Source organism: Scophthalmus maximus, chromosome 9 (assembly GCF_022379125.1).
Source record: "Scophthalmus maximus strain ysfricsl-2021 chromosome 9, ASM2237912v1, whole genome shotgun sequence".
Classification (NCBI taxonomy): Eukaryota; Metazoa; Chordata; class Actinopteri; order Pleuronectiformes; family Scophthalmidae; genus Scophthalmus; species Scophthalmus maximus.
This window is the reverse complement of record NC_061523.1, coordinates 11,804,145-11,820,291: the sequence shown is the minus strand read 5'-3', so window position 1 is coordinate 11,820,291 and position 16,147 is coordinate 11,804,145. Positions and strand designations below refer to the sequence as shown.

The 16,147-nt window shown below is 42.8% G+C and overlaps 4 protein-coding genes across 8 annotated transcripts; 3 read left to right on the top strand and 1 right to left on the bottom strand.

Annotated features, from left to right (window-relative positions):
* The first annotated feature begins 217 nt into the window (after positions 1-217).
* On the top strand, positions 218-1,861 carry LOC118319641 (guanine nucleotide-binding protein subunit beta-2-like 1). Its single transcript, XM_035650178.2, has 5 exons — positions 218-432; positions 774-913; positions 1,047-1,151; positions 1,370-1,480; positions 1,734-1,861. The coding sequence occupies exons 3-5, from the start codon at positions 1,059-1,061 to the stop codon at positions 1,818-1,820; spliced, it is 291 nt and encodes a 96-aa protein (XP_035506071.1). The 5' UTR covers positions 218-432; positions 774-913; positions 1,047-1,058; the 3' UTR covers positions 1,821-1,861.
* A 745-nt stretch (positions 1,862-2,606) lies between these two features.
* nme5 (NME/NM23 family member 5) lies at positions 2,607-5,632 on the top strand. 2 transcript variants are annotated; one of them, XM_035650176.2, is made up of 6 exons: positions 2,607-3,312; positions 3,467-3,623; positions 4,080-4,285; positions 4,982-5,082; positions 5,168-5,286; positions 5,450-5,632. In XM_035650176.2, the coding sequence occupies exons 2-6, from the start codon at positions 3,507-3,509 to the stop codon at positions 5,531-5,533; spliced, it is 627 nt and encodes a 208-aa protein (XP_035506069.1). In that variant the 5' UTR covers positions 2,607-3,312; positions 3,467-3,506; the 3' UTR covers positions 5,534-5,632. The 2 variants fall into 2 exon arrangements, with proteins under 2 accessions (XP_035506069.1, XP_035506068.1); XM_035650175.2 differs by lacking the exon at positions 2,607-3,312 and having other exon boundaries at positions 3,319-3,623.
* A 1,200-nt stretch (positions 5,633-6,832) lies between these two features.
* Positions 6,833-11,104, top strand: hnrnpaba (heterogeneous nuclear ribonucleoprotein A/Ba). 3 transcript variants are annotated; one of them, XM_035650174.2, is made up of 9 exons: positions 6,833-6,982; positions 7,532-7,809; positions 8,643-8,811; positions 8,898-9,056; positions 9,159-9,290; positions 9,395-9,485; positions 9,619-9,777; positions 9,878-9,963; positions 10,395-11,104. In XM_035650174.2, exons 2-8 carry the CDS (start codon positions 7,547-7,549, stop codon positions 9,946-9,948), a joined length of 1,044 nt encoding a protein of 347 aa, XP_035506067.2. In that variant the 5' UTR covers positions 6,833-6,982; positions 7,532-7,546; the 3' UTR covers positions 9,949-9,963; positions 10,395-11,104. The 3 variants fall into 3 exon arrangements, with proteins under 3 accessions (XP_035506067.2, XP_047190403.1, XP_047190404.1); XM_047334447.1 differs by having other exon boundaries at positions 6,903-7,037; XM_047334448.1 differs by lacking the exons at positions 6,833-6,982; positions 9,619-9,777; positions 9,878-9,963 and adding an exon at positions 7,371-7,388.
* Positions 11,105-11,456: 352 nt separating this feature from the next.
* Positions 11,457-16,132, bottom strand: phykpl (5-phosphohydroxy-L-lysine phospho-lyase). Of its 2 annotated transcripts, XM_035650164.2 has the most exons (14): positions 15,989-16,132; positions 15,668-15,874; positions 15,406-15,524; positions 15,154-15,313; positions 14,985-15,059; positions 14,813-14,900; positions 14,607-14,723; positions 14,423-14,505; positions 14,102-14,327; positions 13,261-13,415; positions 12,392-12,481; positions 12,155-12,288; positions 11,972-12,016; positions 11,457-11,662 (listed from the first exon to the last, which is right to left on the bottom strand). In XM_035650164.2, exons 2-13 carry the CDS (start codon positions 15,724-15,726, stop codon positions 11,973-11,975), a joined length of 1,350 nt encoding a protein of 449 aa, XP_035506057.1. In that variant the 5' UTR covers positions 15,727-15,874; positions 15,989-16,132; the 3' UTR covers positions 11,457-11,662; position 11,972. The 2 variants fall into 2 exon arrangements, with proteins under 2 accessions (XP_035506057.1, XP_035506056.2); XM_035650163.2 differs by having other exon boundaries at positions 15,668-16,098.
* Positions 16,133-16,147: the final 15 nt, after the last annotated feature.

Genomic DNA, 16,147 nt, shown 5'->3' with positions numbered 1-16,147 from the left:
AAATCCCGTGATGTTTCTAATGTATTAGTTTGACGATTTTTCCTTCTTAGCCTTTAATCCTCCATTAAACATTGTTCTGTCAGGTGAACTACAAATACTATGACCTCAGACAAACGTGTGCGCTTTCTGCACACTACGTGGACATGATGCAGGAAAACACATTTCCCAGAATCCCCCGCGGCCCGTTCGCCTCCTCATAGCCTTTGCATCCGGGTGCGAACTTCCTTTTCCGCTGTGCCCAGATGCGATGAGGACCTAGGTTTCCACGGACCGCTGAAAAATCCGAACCCATCCTTGTCAAAGGCAGCACCGAACCTCGCCCAAATGACCGAGCAGATGACAGTGAGGGGGACCCTGAAGGGGCACAGTGGATGGGTCACCCAGATCGCCACCACGCCCCAGTATCCGACATGATTCTGTCGGCGTCCCGAGGTGAGGCTCCCTCCCCGCCCAGAGAGCTATGCACCAGTTAGCCGTGCTAGCTAACGCGAGCTAATCAGTCGTCGACCGTTATCAGCTGTAGACGCTCACTTATGTTTCCGCAATGCTATTCAGACGAGTGTGACTGCAAGTATATCACACACAAGTGTAGTAAATTGCTGAAATGTGTGGACAACTGCCCACTTTTCCTATATTGAGCCTTCCTGTGAAATGTTTGACAGCTTTCCTTTGTAGTACACTGTTAAATGACACATACAGGTTCAAAATATCTGCATTTGAATCACTGGTCATATGGATATTACAGTGATATATATATATTTTCCCTTCCCAAGACAAGACTATCATCAGCTGACCCGTGATGAAACAAACTGTGGCATCCCCCAGCGCTGCCTGAAGGGCCGCTCACTTCGTGGCCTAAGGCCAGTTTGCTGTTCATCAGTGATAAAAACATCTGTAAAGCATCTGTTCAACAGTAAGTCTAAACCATCTATTTTAATTGATGTTTACACCAGCAACACTTAATCGTTAGCCATCAAGCACGATGAGAATGTCTTTGAAATTAGCGATATATATATATTTGAAGTTAACCTTTTCTTTCCACTCAGGACGGCCAGGCCATGCTGTGGGATCTGAATGAGGGCAAGCACCTCTACACCCTGGACAGTGGTGACACCATCAATGCCCTCTGCTTCAGCCCCAACCGTTACTGGGTAAGACTTATTCTGAATTCGTCATGACCAGTATATGATTCATTAAAACTATCGTGTGAAGGGCTGTGATGTAACTTCAAATAACAACTGTATTCTTTGATGATAAAGAGGCTGTTTCTGAGCTCTATCCTAAACCAATTTGTTGATTGTGTAATTACCCTTTGATTCATTAGTTTGAGCAGTTACCAATTGCATCTGGTGTTGTCCTTCTCTTGTAGGATCTGGAGGGCAAGATCATTGTGGATGAGCTGAGACAGGAAGAGATCAGCACAATCAGCAAGGCTGAACCCCCACAGTGTACTTCTCTGGCATGGTCTGCTGATGGACAGGTACAACACACTCTGCTCTGTGGGACCTTTCAATACATAGGTCTGGCCATTGAACTAGTTGGTCACTTTAGTGTTTCACCCCAGTGATTATAACCATTCACATAAAACTCTGATGTCCACTGGTGACATACCTGCAAATATGAGGGGAATTAGAAATACACTGTTTAGTTTCTAGTGTTGTGAACAAATTATAGGAGTAAAATTACATAGTTTGAATCGTCTGTTTTAATGTTTGTCCCTCATTTCTTTACAGACCCTGTTTGCTGGCTGCAATGACAACCTGATCAGTGTGACAGGTCACCATTGGAACTTGATAAAAACAAAGTTGGAGAAAATTTGAATAAAAGACAGTTTGGAAAAAATGTGCGTTTTTTATTTTATTGCTAAACAAGTTGGTGAGAATACAGTGCAATACATTTAACACGTAAGCAAAGGAAAAATAACACAACAGGAAAAGATATTGCCATAAGAGCACACCACAGAAATCATGGATTAGCACATGAAAATGTTAAACAGAGTACATGGTGCAATGTTTTGATAGCTTCTCTATGTTGGTAATATTGGATTGATATAATGTTTAACTTCATTCTCAAAAATTAGGCTGGTTTATGATTTGGATTTATGAATGTGACTTTGCCAGTGATGGTATCGATTTGTTATAGTAATAAATTGTTTTTGTAGAACCGTAAGTAAAGAAACCCAACATCAAAAGAAAGGAAAATAAAATTAGACGTGTTGTCAGAAAGTACAAGTGGGCACAAGCAAAAAATTAATGATAATCTTGTATGAGTCCACAAAATAGCAGTCTGCGTCAATGTACTTTTTTAAATCTATATAAAAAATACCTTGGAGTGATAAAAACTATCAAGTCACTTCCTTGGGCATTTTGGTTATCAGAAAATGAGATGGCATGCACAGATTTCCCTCCAGACAAGGTCTGAAGTGAGTGCTTTCTCAGTTTCAGTAACAGGTCTGAAATGCAATGATAGTAAAAGAAAGTAAAACACTCAGAGATTGTCAGGAATCAAATCATCCTTATTGAATTCAAATGAAACTATAATGAGTCTGCATTTATTTAGTGTGATAAACTCTCCCTCTGTTTATTAGAAACTGTTCAAAGCCATGTGGACACATGCAAAGTCTGGAACAGCAGGAGCTCAACAGCCCAGGGAAGTGAAAATCCTATTCATACTCTGAATCAACATTTTGATTATTAGCCATGATGTCGTAACCACCCATGGTAGACTTACCACGAGCTATGAGGTTGTGAAACAATGGTATATGCAACCTGTAGAAGGCACAAGTCCGCCTGATACCAACCTTGTTTTCAGAAAAAAAAAAGTTTTATTCGTGATATCATTGAGAAGTACCACACTGCCCACAATCCTAAAGTGTAACATCGACGTCTGTGATTGGTTGGAAGTCGTTGGAAAGGCATTCGCAGTAGTCTATGGGATGAGTCGTTACTTCACTCTTAAAATAATTATGTACACAGTCTTGTACCTTGGCCCTTTTCCGTTTTTCCAAATTGTTTTGCTCCGAATGAAATATTTTATAGTAACAATTAATCTCGTGGATTATTGACCTGGTGCCAAGCTTAAAACTTTATACATGGATTTTATGAAACGTCATTGGAGTGAGTTAATCGGAAATTCACTTCCGGTCCTGGGCGGTCACTGTTGAGCTTAACTGCTGCGATTAATTATACTGTCGCGTTACTCTTAATTCCTTTGTCCCATCCAGGATCCTGTAGAATGAGGACTGGGGTTTTCCAGTGATCACATTGGTCAGTAGCTGGACTGGTGACTGGCATTGATCTCTTATCTCGAAGGGTTAGTAATGGTAGCCTAGCAACACAAACAGACATAGGAAGAGTGGGACAGTGTTTTAAAGAGTGTTCTTGGACATAAATATATGCATATTTAAATGTTTAGATAAATATATCTACCACTCCACCAAGCTTAGTATACTTTATTATCTTTAAAGCGAGGCTACAAACGGTTGTGAGGCTGGCGTGAAGGAAAAGATGGACCCTCCTCGCATTTATGTGCAGAGAACTCTGGCCCTCATAAAACCAGATGCCTTCGACAAACGTGAGGAGATTGAAGACATTATCCTCAAATCGGGGTTCATTGTTTTGCAGGTTGGTTTTACATGTATATGTGTATTTATATTTGCGTGTCTGTATATATAAAAAGATCGAGGCTTTCAGAGAAACACTTTCGTCATGACAGTTTGTCCACCAGAGGGCGCTGACTATCCTTCTCAGCACATTCAATGGTCACACAAAACTGAAGTTTGTTACTGTTATATTCTCAACACTTTTTGACGTTTGTTTTCATCTCAGAACTAAATGTTCAGCAGTTTTATATTTATGGTGCTGCATTTTCCAGCCACATGAATTTTATAATTGATGTCATACTTTTAAATGCCTACTAATAACACTGCCCTATGACACCACCTCAACTTAGGTCCGTGAAATTTACTCCTCCTCACCAGGGAGGTTTGAATTACTGGACTCACTCAAATAGGCCAAATTTGACTCACCTCTGACTTAACACATCTCAACGAAATGTTTAATATTTCATCTCTATGGCAGAGGCGGAAGCTGCAGCTAAGTCCAGAGCAATGCAGCGACTTCTACGCAGACCAATATGGAAAAATCTTCTTCCCCAACTTGACTGCCTTCATGAGCTCTGGCCCCATTATTGCCTTGACTCTGGCCCGAGAAAATGCTATTGCCCACTGGAAGACCCTTATAGGGCCTGTCCTCAGCAACAAGACTCGAGAAACTCATCCAGAATGGTCAGTTTGATAACTAATAGTGTGTTGATTCAGACTTCTGTTCTGTTGCCAGGCTTGTTTTTTTCCAAACAAAAATGTATTACAATGAAAGATTGAATGAATCATTGCTGATGATGTAAAGTGGGTTGTACATTCAAACAAAGCTTGTAATCTACCCAAATCAAGAAGATACAGTCCATAAGTTCAGGCTAATGCAGTAAATGTTTGCTTACAGACAAAGGCTGCCAAAACTAAAACGGATCACCACCATACTTATTATTATAAGAGTACATCCACATTCTGGTGTCACAGTAGCCTACTTGAATATAATGACTGTGATGTCGTGGCACATCAGACATGTAGTGCTATGTGATGGACACATTATGTAAACGAATTAATAATGCTACATGAGATATTACTGTCTACCTTCACTATATATACGGTTTTGAAAAAGTCATAACATTGTCAGCGTACAGTGAATCCGATACTTACTTACTACTCATATATATACATCATTGTGATTCTGGACTCTAGCCTCTGACTATTATGAGTCATAATGGGCAGTAAATAGTTAACCATGACCAATGAATGTCTGTCATCTTTTTATTGGGAAACATGATCGTTGTTTTTTTTAATCTAAAGGGGAAAGGTAAACGTTTGTGCTCATGACAACCCAAGCAGGAGTACGAATATGAATGTGTTGTATTTTTCCCCCAGCCTTAGAGCAAAATATGGCACTTCTGAGTTGCAAAACGCTCTCCACGGCAGTGAGTCATTTCGTGCAGCTGAGAGGGAGATCAAATTCATCTTCCCAAACTGTAAGCAACACACATTATTTTTCATGTTGAAAAATGAGAATTGAACAAACACGATGTTGTTCCTGACAAGCTAATCTCCTTGCAGCTGTAATTGAGCCCTTTCCCTCAAAAGGAGCGACTGAGGAATACCTGAGCAAGCATGTAAACCCGACTTTGCTACGTGGACTCACTGAGCTCTGCAAGCACAAGCCACTAAACCCCTGTGTAAGTGAACAGCGCTCAATGTATCTGATAAGGATGGACAGATGTATTCATTAGCCATTATTCATTGTCTGCTATATTATTGTTACCATGTTGTTTGCTGGTCTTGCACTTGGGGTACCTAAAACACCGTAGTCCATTTTTTTTGCACTTTTGTTCACAATAGGTTTGGCTAGCTGACTGGCTGATGAAAAACAATCCAAGCAAGCCTCAGATATACGATGGAGTCATTGCGGAAGAAGCAAAATGACAACATGGAAAAAAAGGGAAGAATACATGTATCAGACAATGTGAAATTCAACAAATGTTTCTCACGTGACAAAAAAATAAAATTTATATTCAGAACAAATCATGTTATGTTTGCTTTCCAATAAAAAAAACAACCTCTGGTGTGACATAATTCCTTAATTCTAACCGGAATTACAAAACTGAAGGTTTACATTGGACCACAGCATTTGGTCCTAATCCTTCAATAAGTCATATATCCCAGATTTGTTTATATTTTTAATGAATCACTTCATCCCACCAGGTCTAACATATAGTCTGAGTTGGACCTGAGGTGAGATGAGAACAACATCCAACAACACACTCCGTAACATGTTTTGATTTACACAATAATAATCCCAAACACCATTGCCTTGGTAGTATTGTGTGTTTTTGATAGTTTTCAGCAATCAAAGGGGCTGGTCAGTCAAGGCTGTTTGAGTAGAGCTTATGTGGTCTGCAGTGTGTAACTATGATTGGACCTTTTTCATATAAGTTTCTTTTTAACTAATTGTCTAGACAGAGGGCTGTAATAAACTGAATCGCTGACGATTATAGGCTTCCTGTCTGTTCAGCCCACACAGAGGATAGTGGGTTTAGAAATAGATCGGAGGATAATGAAACATGTGAATGGTCTAACGGGCCAAAACATGCCAGTTAATTTCAAACTGTCTATTTCTTACTATCTATTTGATTTTGGGGGAAAATCAACAACAAGAATAACAATACATTGCAGTACAACGCAGCAAAATATGGCCTCATTCATCAACAACTCTTTGAAAATTCCAAACAAAAACTGAATATTAAAGAAACAAAATATTGTTTGCTGTGGACCTGCGGTGATAAAAATTTTTTTTTGGATTTAATCATGTTCTGTAACTTCAACCCATGTTCAGTTTTTCTCTTCAATCTGTACTTAAGTCTGTTGATGATGTGTCCTTAGAGGGCTTATTGTCAGCTCCATATGTAATGGATAAAATTATTATTAATAAAAAATAATCAGCATTTTTGAACACCGTCCTTCATCATCTTTCGCTGTCAGTATCCATTGAATTACACTCGCACATGGATTGTACTACTGTTGAATGTGACTGCATTTTGGTCAGATCACGAGTGACTTGCAATTGGAAGTCAGTCAGACGTCGATGATAATCGCTTTTCCCAACATTATTCGACATAAAGATACATTTTCACCACGGGCAGAAAATGTACACAGAGTTCCTTTCCTGTGTGCCGCGGGCGTGAACCTCTTCTGTGAAACGAGAGCAGCGCGCGTGCCATTGGTCGCCGCCGTGAATGACAGCGGCGCTCCTCCAATCACGCGCCGCCTCCGCAGAAAACGGTTTTTTTCCCCTGCCGGTTCTAGAAAACCAACCACGAGTTGTCGTCGAGTGGGAGAATCCATCTTGAAGAGAGCTCTCCGGTTGTGAGACCAGTAAGCAGATTTCCCTACTTCTTTAACCTGGGTTTTATTTCATTCAAATTGCCACGTAAGTACTCGGCTTGTCGCAGTGTTTGCGAGATGCCCCGCGCAGGAACGAGTAGACCGGAGATCGGTGAACAGTATAAGAAGCGGGGCCTCGAGTGCGGCTGGCGCGGCCTCTGCATTACGTAACGGCGATCTGAGTTGTACAGCGGAGCCTCGGTTTATCAGCGTGATACAGGCGGCCGCCGTTTAAAAAAAAATAAATAATCTGCGGCTCCTGCAAAAACATGTAAGTGTAGATATCGGAGTGGCTTCCGTGTTGGAAGTTAGACGACACTGACGCAATTCGCCGGCAACGAGTACGGCTTTTCTTTTCTTCTTGAATGTATGGAGCAAGAGCGCGCCGGCCAAAATGGTGGGAAACGCAATGTATTGGCACCGCGTAAATGGCGAAGCAGTGCCCGGGCGCCGGGTTATATAACCACCGTCATTTTATGACTCACCTTTTTTTTTTTTTTTCGCTTTTCCTTCCCCCCCCCCCCCGTTTGATTGTTCTAGGTACATTCGTGCAACATGTCCGAGACGGAGCAGCAGTACATGGAGACGTCAGAAAACGGCCACGAAGTCGACGACGATTTCAACGGAGCCGACCTCGCCGAGGAGGGGAACGACGACAGCGCCGTGAATGAGTGCGGGGAGGGCGCGGGGCCCGACGCCGACGGCGACGGCGACGCGGACGGCGACGCCGACGCGGACGCCGACGCGGACGGCGACTCGCAGAACGGCGGCAACGAGGGCGGACAGATCGACGCCAGCAAAGGCGAGGAGGATGCCGGGTGAGTGCCGCCATGCGAACCCGACCGCTGAAATGCGCACTCGTGGTGTGCCATGTTTCTTTGTTCAACCGGCCTTTGTTGGCGCCATGTGCGGAGCGGAGGGGGGGGAAGGGCGCGCGAGCGGGGCTCAGGTCTGACGTGTGTCGGCCTACGAGGGACGACGCAGACGCGCGTCTCTTTCAGCGATTCCCCCCCCCCCCATATTTTTAGTTATACAAATAGCAAACAAAAAAAAAATCTATTGCAAATGGGGCCTGCCGTGCTACGTCACGGGGTCAACAGATGCTCCGGAACAGGGTGTACATGCAGCAGGCGGGCGGGCAACCGGAGCTATTTGTAGCTGGTGTTGAAATGTTGATCTCAAATTTATTGAGAAGTAGATATTGCCCTTACCGTTAGCAGGCTACAGACATATCACGGCACTAGCCGATAGTAGCTATCAATGGCTGGGTGATTGGTCTAAAGGTCAGTAGGCTGGCCCCCCTTAAACTTCTTTTCTTTTTTACTGTTGGAGGAAGTGAATTCCACCCGACAACAGCAATGAACTTAATTCTTATTTTTTTCTGATATAAGCCTCCTTTGATCATAACGGATCCATGGCTTTGATGGCTGCTGTGATCTGGCACAACAGGAGTTGAGACAACATGGCAATGTCTTGATCTGAGTTGGACTCAGAGTTATTCAGTTGTGCCTGCCCCTGGTCAGCCATGACTGTACGTTTACGTCCCCCCTGGCCTGTAACCGCCCCACCCCCACAGCCATGCATTAAGTCGCAGTATCAATGCAGCCTGTAAAACTAAAGGAGCCCCCTTTTCCCTTTTTCACGTGTTTAGGAAAATGTTCGTTGGTGGTCTCAGCTGGGACACAAGCAAGAAGGATCTTAAAGATTACTTCTCTAAATTTGGCGAGGTGACAGACTGCACCATAAAGATGGACCAGACGACAGGCCGGTCAAGAGGCTTCGGCTTCATTCTCTTTAAAGAGCCAGCCAGTGTAGACAAGGTGAGCAAGGAAGTCATTTTCAGTGCATAAAGGTCACTAGTGTTTTTAAAGAGCGGGCAGTTTTTAATGGTGTGTTCTTTTTTTAGGTCCTGGAACAGAAGGAGCACAGGTTAGATGGCCGACAGATCGACCCAAAGAAGGCCATGGCCATGAAGAAGGATCCCATCAAGAAAATCTTTGTGGGAGGCCTCAACCCTGACACATCGAAGGAAGTCATTCAGGAGTACTTTGGGACGTTTGGAGAAGTAAGAAATTCACTTGGGCCGGGTCAGATATTGGCTATAATGTGCTATAAATTTCCTCTAGTATATAATCTAAATGGCTGCTTTTTCCTTTTTCTTGTTCAGATCGAGACCATTGAGCTTCCCCAAGATCCCAAGACCGACAAGAGGAGGGGATTCGTGTTCATCACATACAAAGACGAGTCACCCGTCATGAAAGTCCTGGAGAAGAAATACCATAATGTTGGCGGTAGCAAGGTAATAGAATATCACCCATTCTGCATGTGAAATGTGGTGTGTATAAAGTAACCTGTTCTGTGTTTCACTCTTAAATCTGACGTGCTCTTTGTTTGTTGTTCCAGTGTGAAGTTAAAAAAGCCCAGCCCAAAGAGGTCTACCAGCAGCAGCAGTATGGTTCCCGTGGATACGGAGGACGTGGCAGAGGCCGCGGAGGTAAGCACTTTTACGTGTATATACAGTTGAAGTCTTTCTTTTAACCTACATTCAGTGGTACATTTGAATTTGTGTGGTTGAAATGTGTCTGTGCTGGAGAGTTGTGACAAAAGGCTTCACCTGTTATTTTTAGGCCAGGGCCAGAACTGGAATCAAGGCTACAATAACTACTGGAACCAGGGATGCAACCCGAACTATGGTTATGGACAGCAAGGCTACGGATATGGAGGCTATGGAGGCTACTCTGACTACTCTGGTGGTTATTACGGCTATGGGGGTGGCTACGATTACAGTAAGCGATAAGTGCCCCCAGGGAACGAAAAAAAAACTTTATTTTCTTGGTCCTCCTTGTTGTACAGAAGAACTCAGTCCCTTTTTCTCTTGTCCTCCAGACCAGGGCAATACAAGCTATGGGAAAACTCCAAGACGTGGAGGCCACCAGAGTAGCTACAAGCCATACTGATCACACGTAGTGCAGGTATGCATTTTTGCATCATCCGTGGTAGTATGAGAACATAGATGAAACCATTGGTGCCTTCTTGATCCCAAAGATCTCCATCTACTCTAAATCCATTCAAAACATTGTGGTGGGGTTAGGGTAGCCCGTGTTGTGGGGTCTGTGATCATTAAAGATGGATTCATTCCACCTGTCAGCCATCTTAAAATGCATCTCTACAAACACTACTTGATCACTAAGGGTTGAGTTGGTGGTGGTTGAGAACAGAAATAAGGACCGTTTCACCTTTCACAAGGGTGCTACATGTAATAGCTAGCGGTCGTGTCCCCCCTAATTGTCTTGTCCATTCACTGACTTGTCAAACTCATTCATGCACCTGTCTGTCTTTGTGTAACTGCATGCCATATTTGGTTTATACTCAGTAACGTTAAGCACCGTGTTTTTCTCTTAAGGTCTAAAGTAAATAAGAAAAAGAGATCCATGGTCTGACCACAGCGAACATGGGCTCTGGCTTTTCCTTTGGAGTTGGCAGAAATTTGGACTCATGCTCCATTTGTACAGATCAAGTGAGGAACTGGGGAAGCAAATGTCACTTTTCCACTTTTTATTTTATATTGTTTTGTGTCATTTACATTTCCAGTGATGGAAGTGTTATTTTTACTGTACTTTTTGGTACCTTTTTGAATCTAATGTATTGTATGGTTGTATTTTTACATGTCTACTGGATTTACAGATGAGCAGGAGCAAGAGCTTTTAAAGCTCACAAATAAAACAATTTTCTTTTTTTTCTTTTTTTCTTTTGGTGTTTCTAGATCTTTAGTTACTTTATCCCATGCTGAGTGTTGGATGCGAGTTGCATGGCTTCATATGTGGGGTGAGGTAAAATAAGGGATTTAAACTAATCAAAGGGTTTATTGTAAGCGTATAAGGTAAATGTTTGCAGATGGCAAAGTAGACGAAGACAACCAGCGTATTTTTTTTCCTTCTTTTGGCTTTTAAGGAGATTCTTCCCCCTTCATGTCTGCAATTTTAAGTGGCTTTACTAGTGTTATTCAACTGAACGCAAGCCTGTTAATGTAAGAGGGTACCCCCTCTCTCACTGGAAACTCATTCCTCTAGTGTCTTGGGCAAATTGGTAGAAATAAACTTTTGGTTTATATTACACATGGATCTTTTTGTTATTATTTGTAAAGTTAATGTTAAATGTTTTGTACTGTTTAAAATGGCTTGCTTGTTTTGTCTCGAGTAATGTTAATACCTCTACGGATGCCTCTTGTGGGAAGCTGTGGGAGAGTGACTTCACTGCCTGCAGGATAACTGGCTGAGTGTTAATACCCACCCCACTAGATGTGAAACTGCGATACTTGAACATTTTTCTGAATGTGTCCAGGAGTTAAAAATAGTGGTCTGGTAAGTGCTTATCTCAACCAAATTGTGTATTAAGAACGTGTTGCTGATCAGTGTTACAAGCTGGGACTGTGAGCAAAAAGAACAGGCAATAGACGAGTGAAGAATTAAAGTGTTAACTGTTTATTTTTTTTAAATTTAAAAACATTTCATTAGTTGTAATACCAGCATCTTTATTGAAAGTCTGCCAGTTGGTAATGACGTGCCACAGCTTGCATCACTTTGAAGATGACTACCTCCAATTGGCTGGGTTCCGTCAGAAAGGTGACCATCTCCTCATTCAACTGATGTACCATAAATTGGCGCTGAAAACCTGGTGGAGAGAAAATGATGTAAGGTTGTAAATCTTCAAACAGAATATAGAGCAGTCTTCAGCACTGATGATTACCAGCCTTATCTATATCTTTGATATAAAAAAAAATATTGCTGAAAGAAGAATTAACTAATGCCTTTCAAAAACTGAGTGCGAAACAGCATGTTCTGCCAATTGAAGTGACTGAACTTGTTTTGATTTACTGGAATCCCAAGTATAAACATTCATATTTCTACCTCTGAACTTTATGAATGTGATCATCTGACAATGTCTGATGCAATTAAAGGTTTTTATACAGGTTTAACAAACCTTAGACGTCTTCCTTTTCCAGTTTAAGGTCCTTGGCCTTGATGTCTGTGAGAAGAACATATGAGTTATTCTGCACTTGCATGTGTGAAATGAACTTATAGACATTTTTACTACTGTTGCATCATGTAGATGACACACAGTCCGCGGATAAAGGTATAGTGTGAAGGTGTCCGTGTAAGTAACCTGTGAGGATGCGGTCAATACACTGCACAACCAATTCAGCATCTTCCATACTGAAGCACATGGGAGGTTTAAACTTCAAGACACTTTCCCAGGGGCCGTCTGTACTAATGCAGATGCAGTCTTCCTCTTTCAACCTACACCACGTGACAGACAGTGTATACACCAGCAGTATTAATTCTTCTTGGCAGGTAACAACACTAAATATATTAACTACTGTGGTGAACAGAAATACCATACCTCTTTGCCACCAGTGCTGCTGTTTGTGTGGCAGGAGTCCTCTTCTCTCTGTCTGTAACCAGCTCTATTCCCAAAAACAGTCCAACACCTCTAAAAAAAAAAAGGGGGTAATGTTTCTTCAGACTCAAACTGGTCTTTTAAAGTAAAGAGTCTTATTTACATTCAGAAAGTATTCTAACCCTTAAATTTGTGCTCAAATTGTCATTTTCCCCCAGTGTACAAAATGTCTACACCCAGTGTGAAAAATGCGCAGGCTATTACAATAACAGAATCTATCCCAGCTCAACAAGTGCCACAAAACCAGCAAGAGTCAGAAGCTCTGTTCTCTCTGTATGTGAGAGAGCAAATGTTTCTCAGAAAATGTTCCCGCCAGCCCCCCCCCCCCCCCCCCCCCCTTCCCAAGTAAAATTTCCAGAAAATATATCCGAGAGAGCCCATGGGAGGGAATACAGAAGGAAAGTCTCCGGAACATTCATGGCGGGCAGGTGTGCGGAAATGTTCCTGCTGTTGCCAACGCGACTGAATTGGACAGTCTCCTGCAGCGTTCTTCGTGTGCGAACAGTGAACTCTGAAAAATGTCTGGCCCCAATTTTTAAGGAGTTCATTACTGAGAACGGCTTCCAGTCGAGAGCTGCACTTACACTGGAGGTCTAATCAGCCACGGGACTGTAAGTGAGAACACCTCTGTGTGGACGGAACAATGGACTGTAGTTGGCAGGGATATTGTGTTATTAGGTGACAACACCTCAATGATCTTCAGCTGTTCTCATTGGGGGTAATATTGATTAATACAACGGTGTCTAAGAATCAATAAGCATTAGCCTTTTTAAAAGTAAAGGGCCAGGGTGCACTTGTCATGGCATCCTTACCTGACATCCCCAATTATTTCATGGCGTGTTTGTAGCTCTGTGAGCAGAACTTTAAGGTGTGCTCCCACTCTTGTGGCATTCCCCCTCAGGTCCTCCTCCTCTATCACATCGAGGACTGCCAAGCCAATTGCACAAGACACTGGATTCCCTCCAAACTGTTAAGTTAAGACATTGATCTCTTAGCTCTTATATTTTTATGTTTCCTGTTTTAACATGAATATTATATCACAATAGGAAGAAAAAAAACACTTGTACCTTAAAGGAGCCTATCGTCCTGTAATGGAGATCACTTAAGCAACAATAATCATGCTTAATATATCAACTTTTACAGAGAAACTCATGATTTGTCAGACTATAACAAGAGACATCGGGACGTTACATTCGCTCTGGTGCCCGCAAAACTTGGAAGAGCAGATTGCTTGGTGCTATCACTGTTACCTAAAGTTGTAATATTTCCCTCAATGATTGAATGGTGGGTTTATTTATTATTTTCTTCAATGCACGGGCGTGCACACAAAAACATTTTCAATATTATTAGAGATGAGAATGTGATCATTGTTTTATATAGGGTATATTTAAAGTGCAGACTGTGTCAACTGTTGAGTATTTGTGAAAGATTCTGAGGTTAGAGGATATTACCAATTTGACAAAGAGTCAAACTCGTTGCCATGGAAGTACAGAACCCAAAAATATCAAAAGGCACAACTTCCCCACTTGATTAACATTACTTCTGTTCTTGAAAAGTTACCATAAGGTTTTTAAGTTTTACTCTGCAAACAAAACATACTCTCTATTGACCAATTCAAGTTGCATTATTTCCTTGAGTTAACTGTATAGTTACCGTGTTGAAATACTCCACACTATTGGCTGTGAAAGCTCCAGCTATCTCCGCAGTGGTTGCCACACATGCCAAGGGATGCCCATTGCCCATCGGTTTGCCCAGCGTCACAATGTCGGGACAGAAGTCCTCTCCCTGCAGCTGGAAACCCCAGAAGTGACTTCCCACACGTCCGAAACCTGTCTGCACCTCGTCTGCCACAAACACTCCACCAGCTGAGCGCACATATCTGCGGAGCGTATGAGCGAGGCATAACATGTCATTATTGTACATTTATTGTACGTGTGACAAATGAGAACCTGAAATGGAGCTTGATATACTCACTCTGCAACTTTAGCGGAGTATCCTCGGGGCAAGACAATTTGTCCTCCAACACTTGGCAATGATTCAGCAAAGAAGGCACAGATCTATGGGAAAAAAAGGTTGCAACAAGTGGTGTGAATGCTTTGCGTTGATCACATTCAATACAGACTATTATTTTAAATGTTACCTATTTTATTCATTATACCTTACGGCCTTTCATGTGCACCTCCCCTATTAGGTCTTTCACTGTATCAGCATATGCTTGGCCTGGGTTGGGGTGATCCTCTCTATATTTGCCTCTGTAGGTGTCTGGTAAGGGCGCCTGGGCAGATGAAACATATTCTTTCAGATAGCCAGGAGACCACTGTCGGTCAGCAGTCTGTGTAATGATGGTCATATAAATGTACACACCACGTGCACCCAGTCTTTCTGGCCTGCCAGTTTCCGGAACTTGTAAGGACTAATGTCGATGAGGGACATTAGATGCCCGTGGTATGCACTGGTATAGAAGAAAACTTCATTGTAAATTGATAAGCACGTGCATTGTCAGAGTGGATGTGCTGCATTGGAACCATAAACTCACTGGTCAAGCACAATGACATCCTTGTGCTGGGTGTACTGCTGTGCCAGGCGTAGGGCAAGATCATTGGCCTCTGAACTGTCACAAGGGCATATGTAAAAATCACTGGGTGGCTGCTTCAGGAACACTTGTCAGTGGGAGCTGTGGAATATGTTGAAAAGGCACTACTTACCCTGAGTTCACAAAGTAGAAGACACCCAGCTTCTCGGGCAGGGCGGCAGCCAGCCGCTCCGCATACACGACTATGTTGTCGTGCAGGAATCGTGTATTAGTGTTCAGGAGGTCCATTTGTGCAGCTGCAGCCTTTGTGATGCTGGGGTGACAATGACCCACTATCATGGGAATAAGAAAAACAACTTACCGCATGTCTGACAGTGGGAGTGTAATAAACAACCATTATTGACCATGATGATAAATGTTTCACCATGGTGGACGTTACTGATGCAGTCCAGATAGCGCTGGTTGTTCTCATCGTACAGATACTGTCCTCGTGCTCTCACTATTTTCACGGGGTCGTCTGAATAAAAGAGTCTGCACGACTGTCTGCAATTGAAGAGCGAAGACGTGTGAGTGTCCTTCGCGCGTGTGCAGAGTGCACACTGCCCACGTGACTTGATTGGCAAGCGCCGTAAAAAAAAAAGAGAGAAAGAAGAGAGTCAAGAGAGGCAACCTTCGTTCGAACATACCCGATCAATCTGCTCCTCATTGCGAGGGTTTCTTCTTTCCCGAGTGTTCGCAGTGCCATGACTTGTCGCGGCGTCTGAACCGGCGAGGCCGCAGAAGAAGTCGACACTTCGGGAGCGAAGCGCTTCAGTGTCGAACTCTGCCCCCCTGTCGCTCCTCCCTCCCCCTCCACGTATGGTGCCGGAGGCGTAAAGCACGAACGAATTGCCCTGTATTGTTTATTATTATTATTATTATTATTAGCTCAGAATAACGACAAATGCGTTCATGAAGAACGAAAACATCTGCTCTGTTTTATTATGAGATGACGAGATAAACCACACCTTTCCTTCGGAGTCGGGCGATGCAGATACTTGTTTGAGTCAGGGTGAGATGAGGAGAAATGTGTCTATGGGAAAACAGGTTTATAAATTGTTTCCATGTGAATTCCCCCCCGTCTCTTCCTGATATCCACCACGCATGCGTCAAGAGTATACATATAT

What these genes read in the sequence shown, in the direction of transcription:
- LOC118319641 (XM_035650178.2), top strand. Translation starts at nt 1,059, where the DNA reads ATGCTGTGGGATCTGAATGAGGGCAAGCACCTCTACACCCTGGACAGT. An exon ending in TCAGCCCCAACCGTTACTGG is followed by an intron (nt 1,152 to 1,369) that starts GTAAGACTTATT and finishes CTTCTCTTGTAG; the next exon opens with GATCTGGAGGGCAAGATCAT. An exon ending in CATGGTCTGCTGATGGACAG is followed by an intron (nt 1,481 to 1,733) that starts GTACAACACACT and finishes ATTTCTTTACAG; the next exon opens with ACCCTGTTTGCTGGCTGCAA.
- nme5 (XM_035650176.2), top strand. Translation starts at nt 3,507, where the DNA reads ATGGACCCTCCTCGCATTTATGTGCAGAGAACTCTGGCCCTCATAAAA. An exon ending in CGGGGTTCATTGTTTTGCAG is followed by an intron (nt 3,624 to 4,079) that starts GTTGGTTTTACA and finishes TCTCTATGGCAG; the next exon opens with AGGCGGAAGCTGCAGCTAAG. An exon ending in ACAAGCCACTAAACCCCTGT is followed by an intron (nt 5,287 to 5,449) that starts GTAAGTGAACAG and finishes TGTTCACAATAG; the next exon opens with GTTTGGCTAGCTGACTGGCT.
- hnrnpaba (XM_035650174.2), top strand. Translation starts at nt 7,547, where the DNA reads ATGTCCGAGACGGAGCAGCAGTACATGGAGACGTCAGAAAACGGCCAC. An exon ending in ATAATGTTGGCGGTAGCAAG is followed by an intron (nt 9,291 to 9,394) that starts GTAATAGAATAT and finishes TTGTTGTTCCAG; the next exon opens with TGTGAAGTTAAAAAAGCCCA. An exon ending in TGGGGGTGGCTACGATTACA is followed by an intron (nt 9,778 to 9,877) that starts GTAAGCGATAAG and finishes CTTGTCCTCCAG; the next exon opens with ACCAGGGCAATACAAGCTAT.
- phykpl (XM_035650164.2), bottom strand. Translation starts at nt 15,726, where the DNA reads ATGGCACTGCGAACACTCGGGAAAGAAGAAACCCTCGCAATGAGGAGC. An exon ending in TTCTACTTTGTGAACTCAGG is followed by an intron (nt 15,060 to 15,153) that starts GTAAGTAGTGCC and finishes CCCTTGTGACAG; the next exon opens with TTCAGAGGCCAATGATCTTG. An exon ending in GTGTGGAGTATTTCAACACG is followed by an intron (nt 13,416 to 14,101) that starts GTAACTATACAG and finishes TTAACTTAACAG; the next exon opens with TTTGGAGGGAATCCAGTGTC.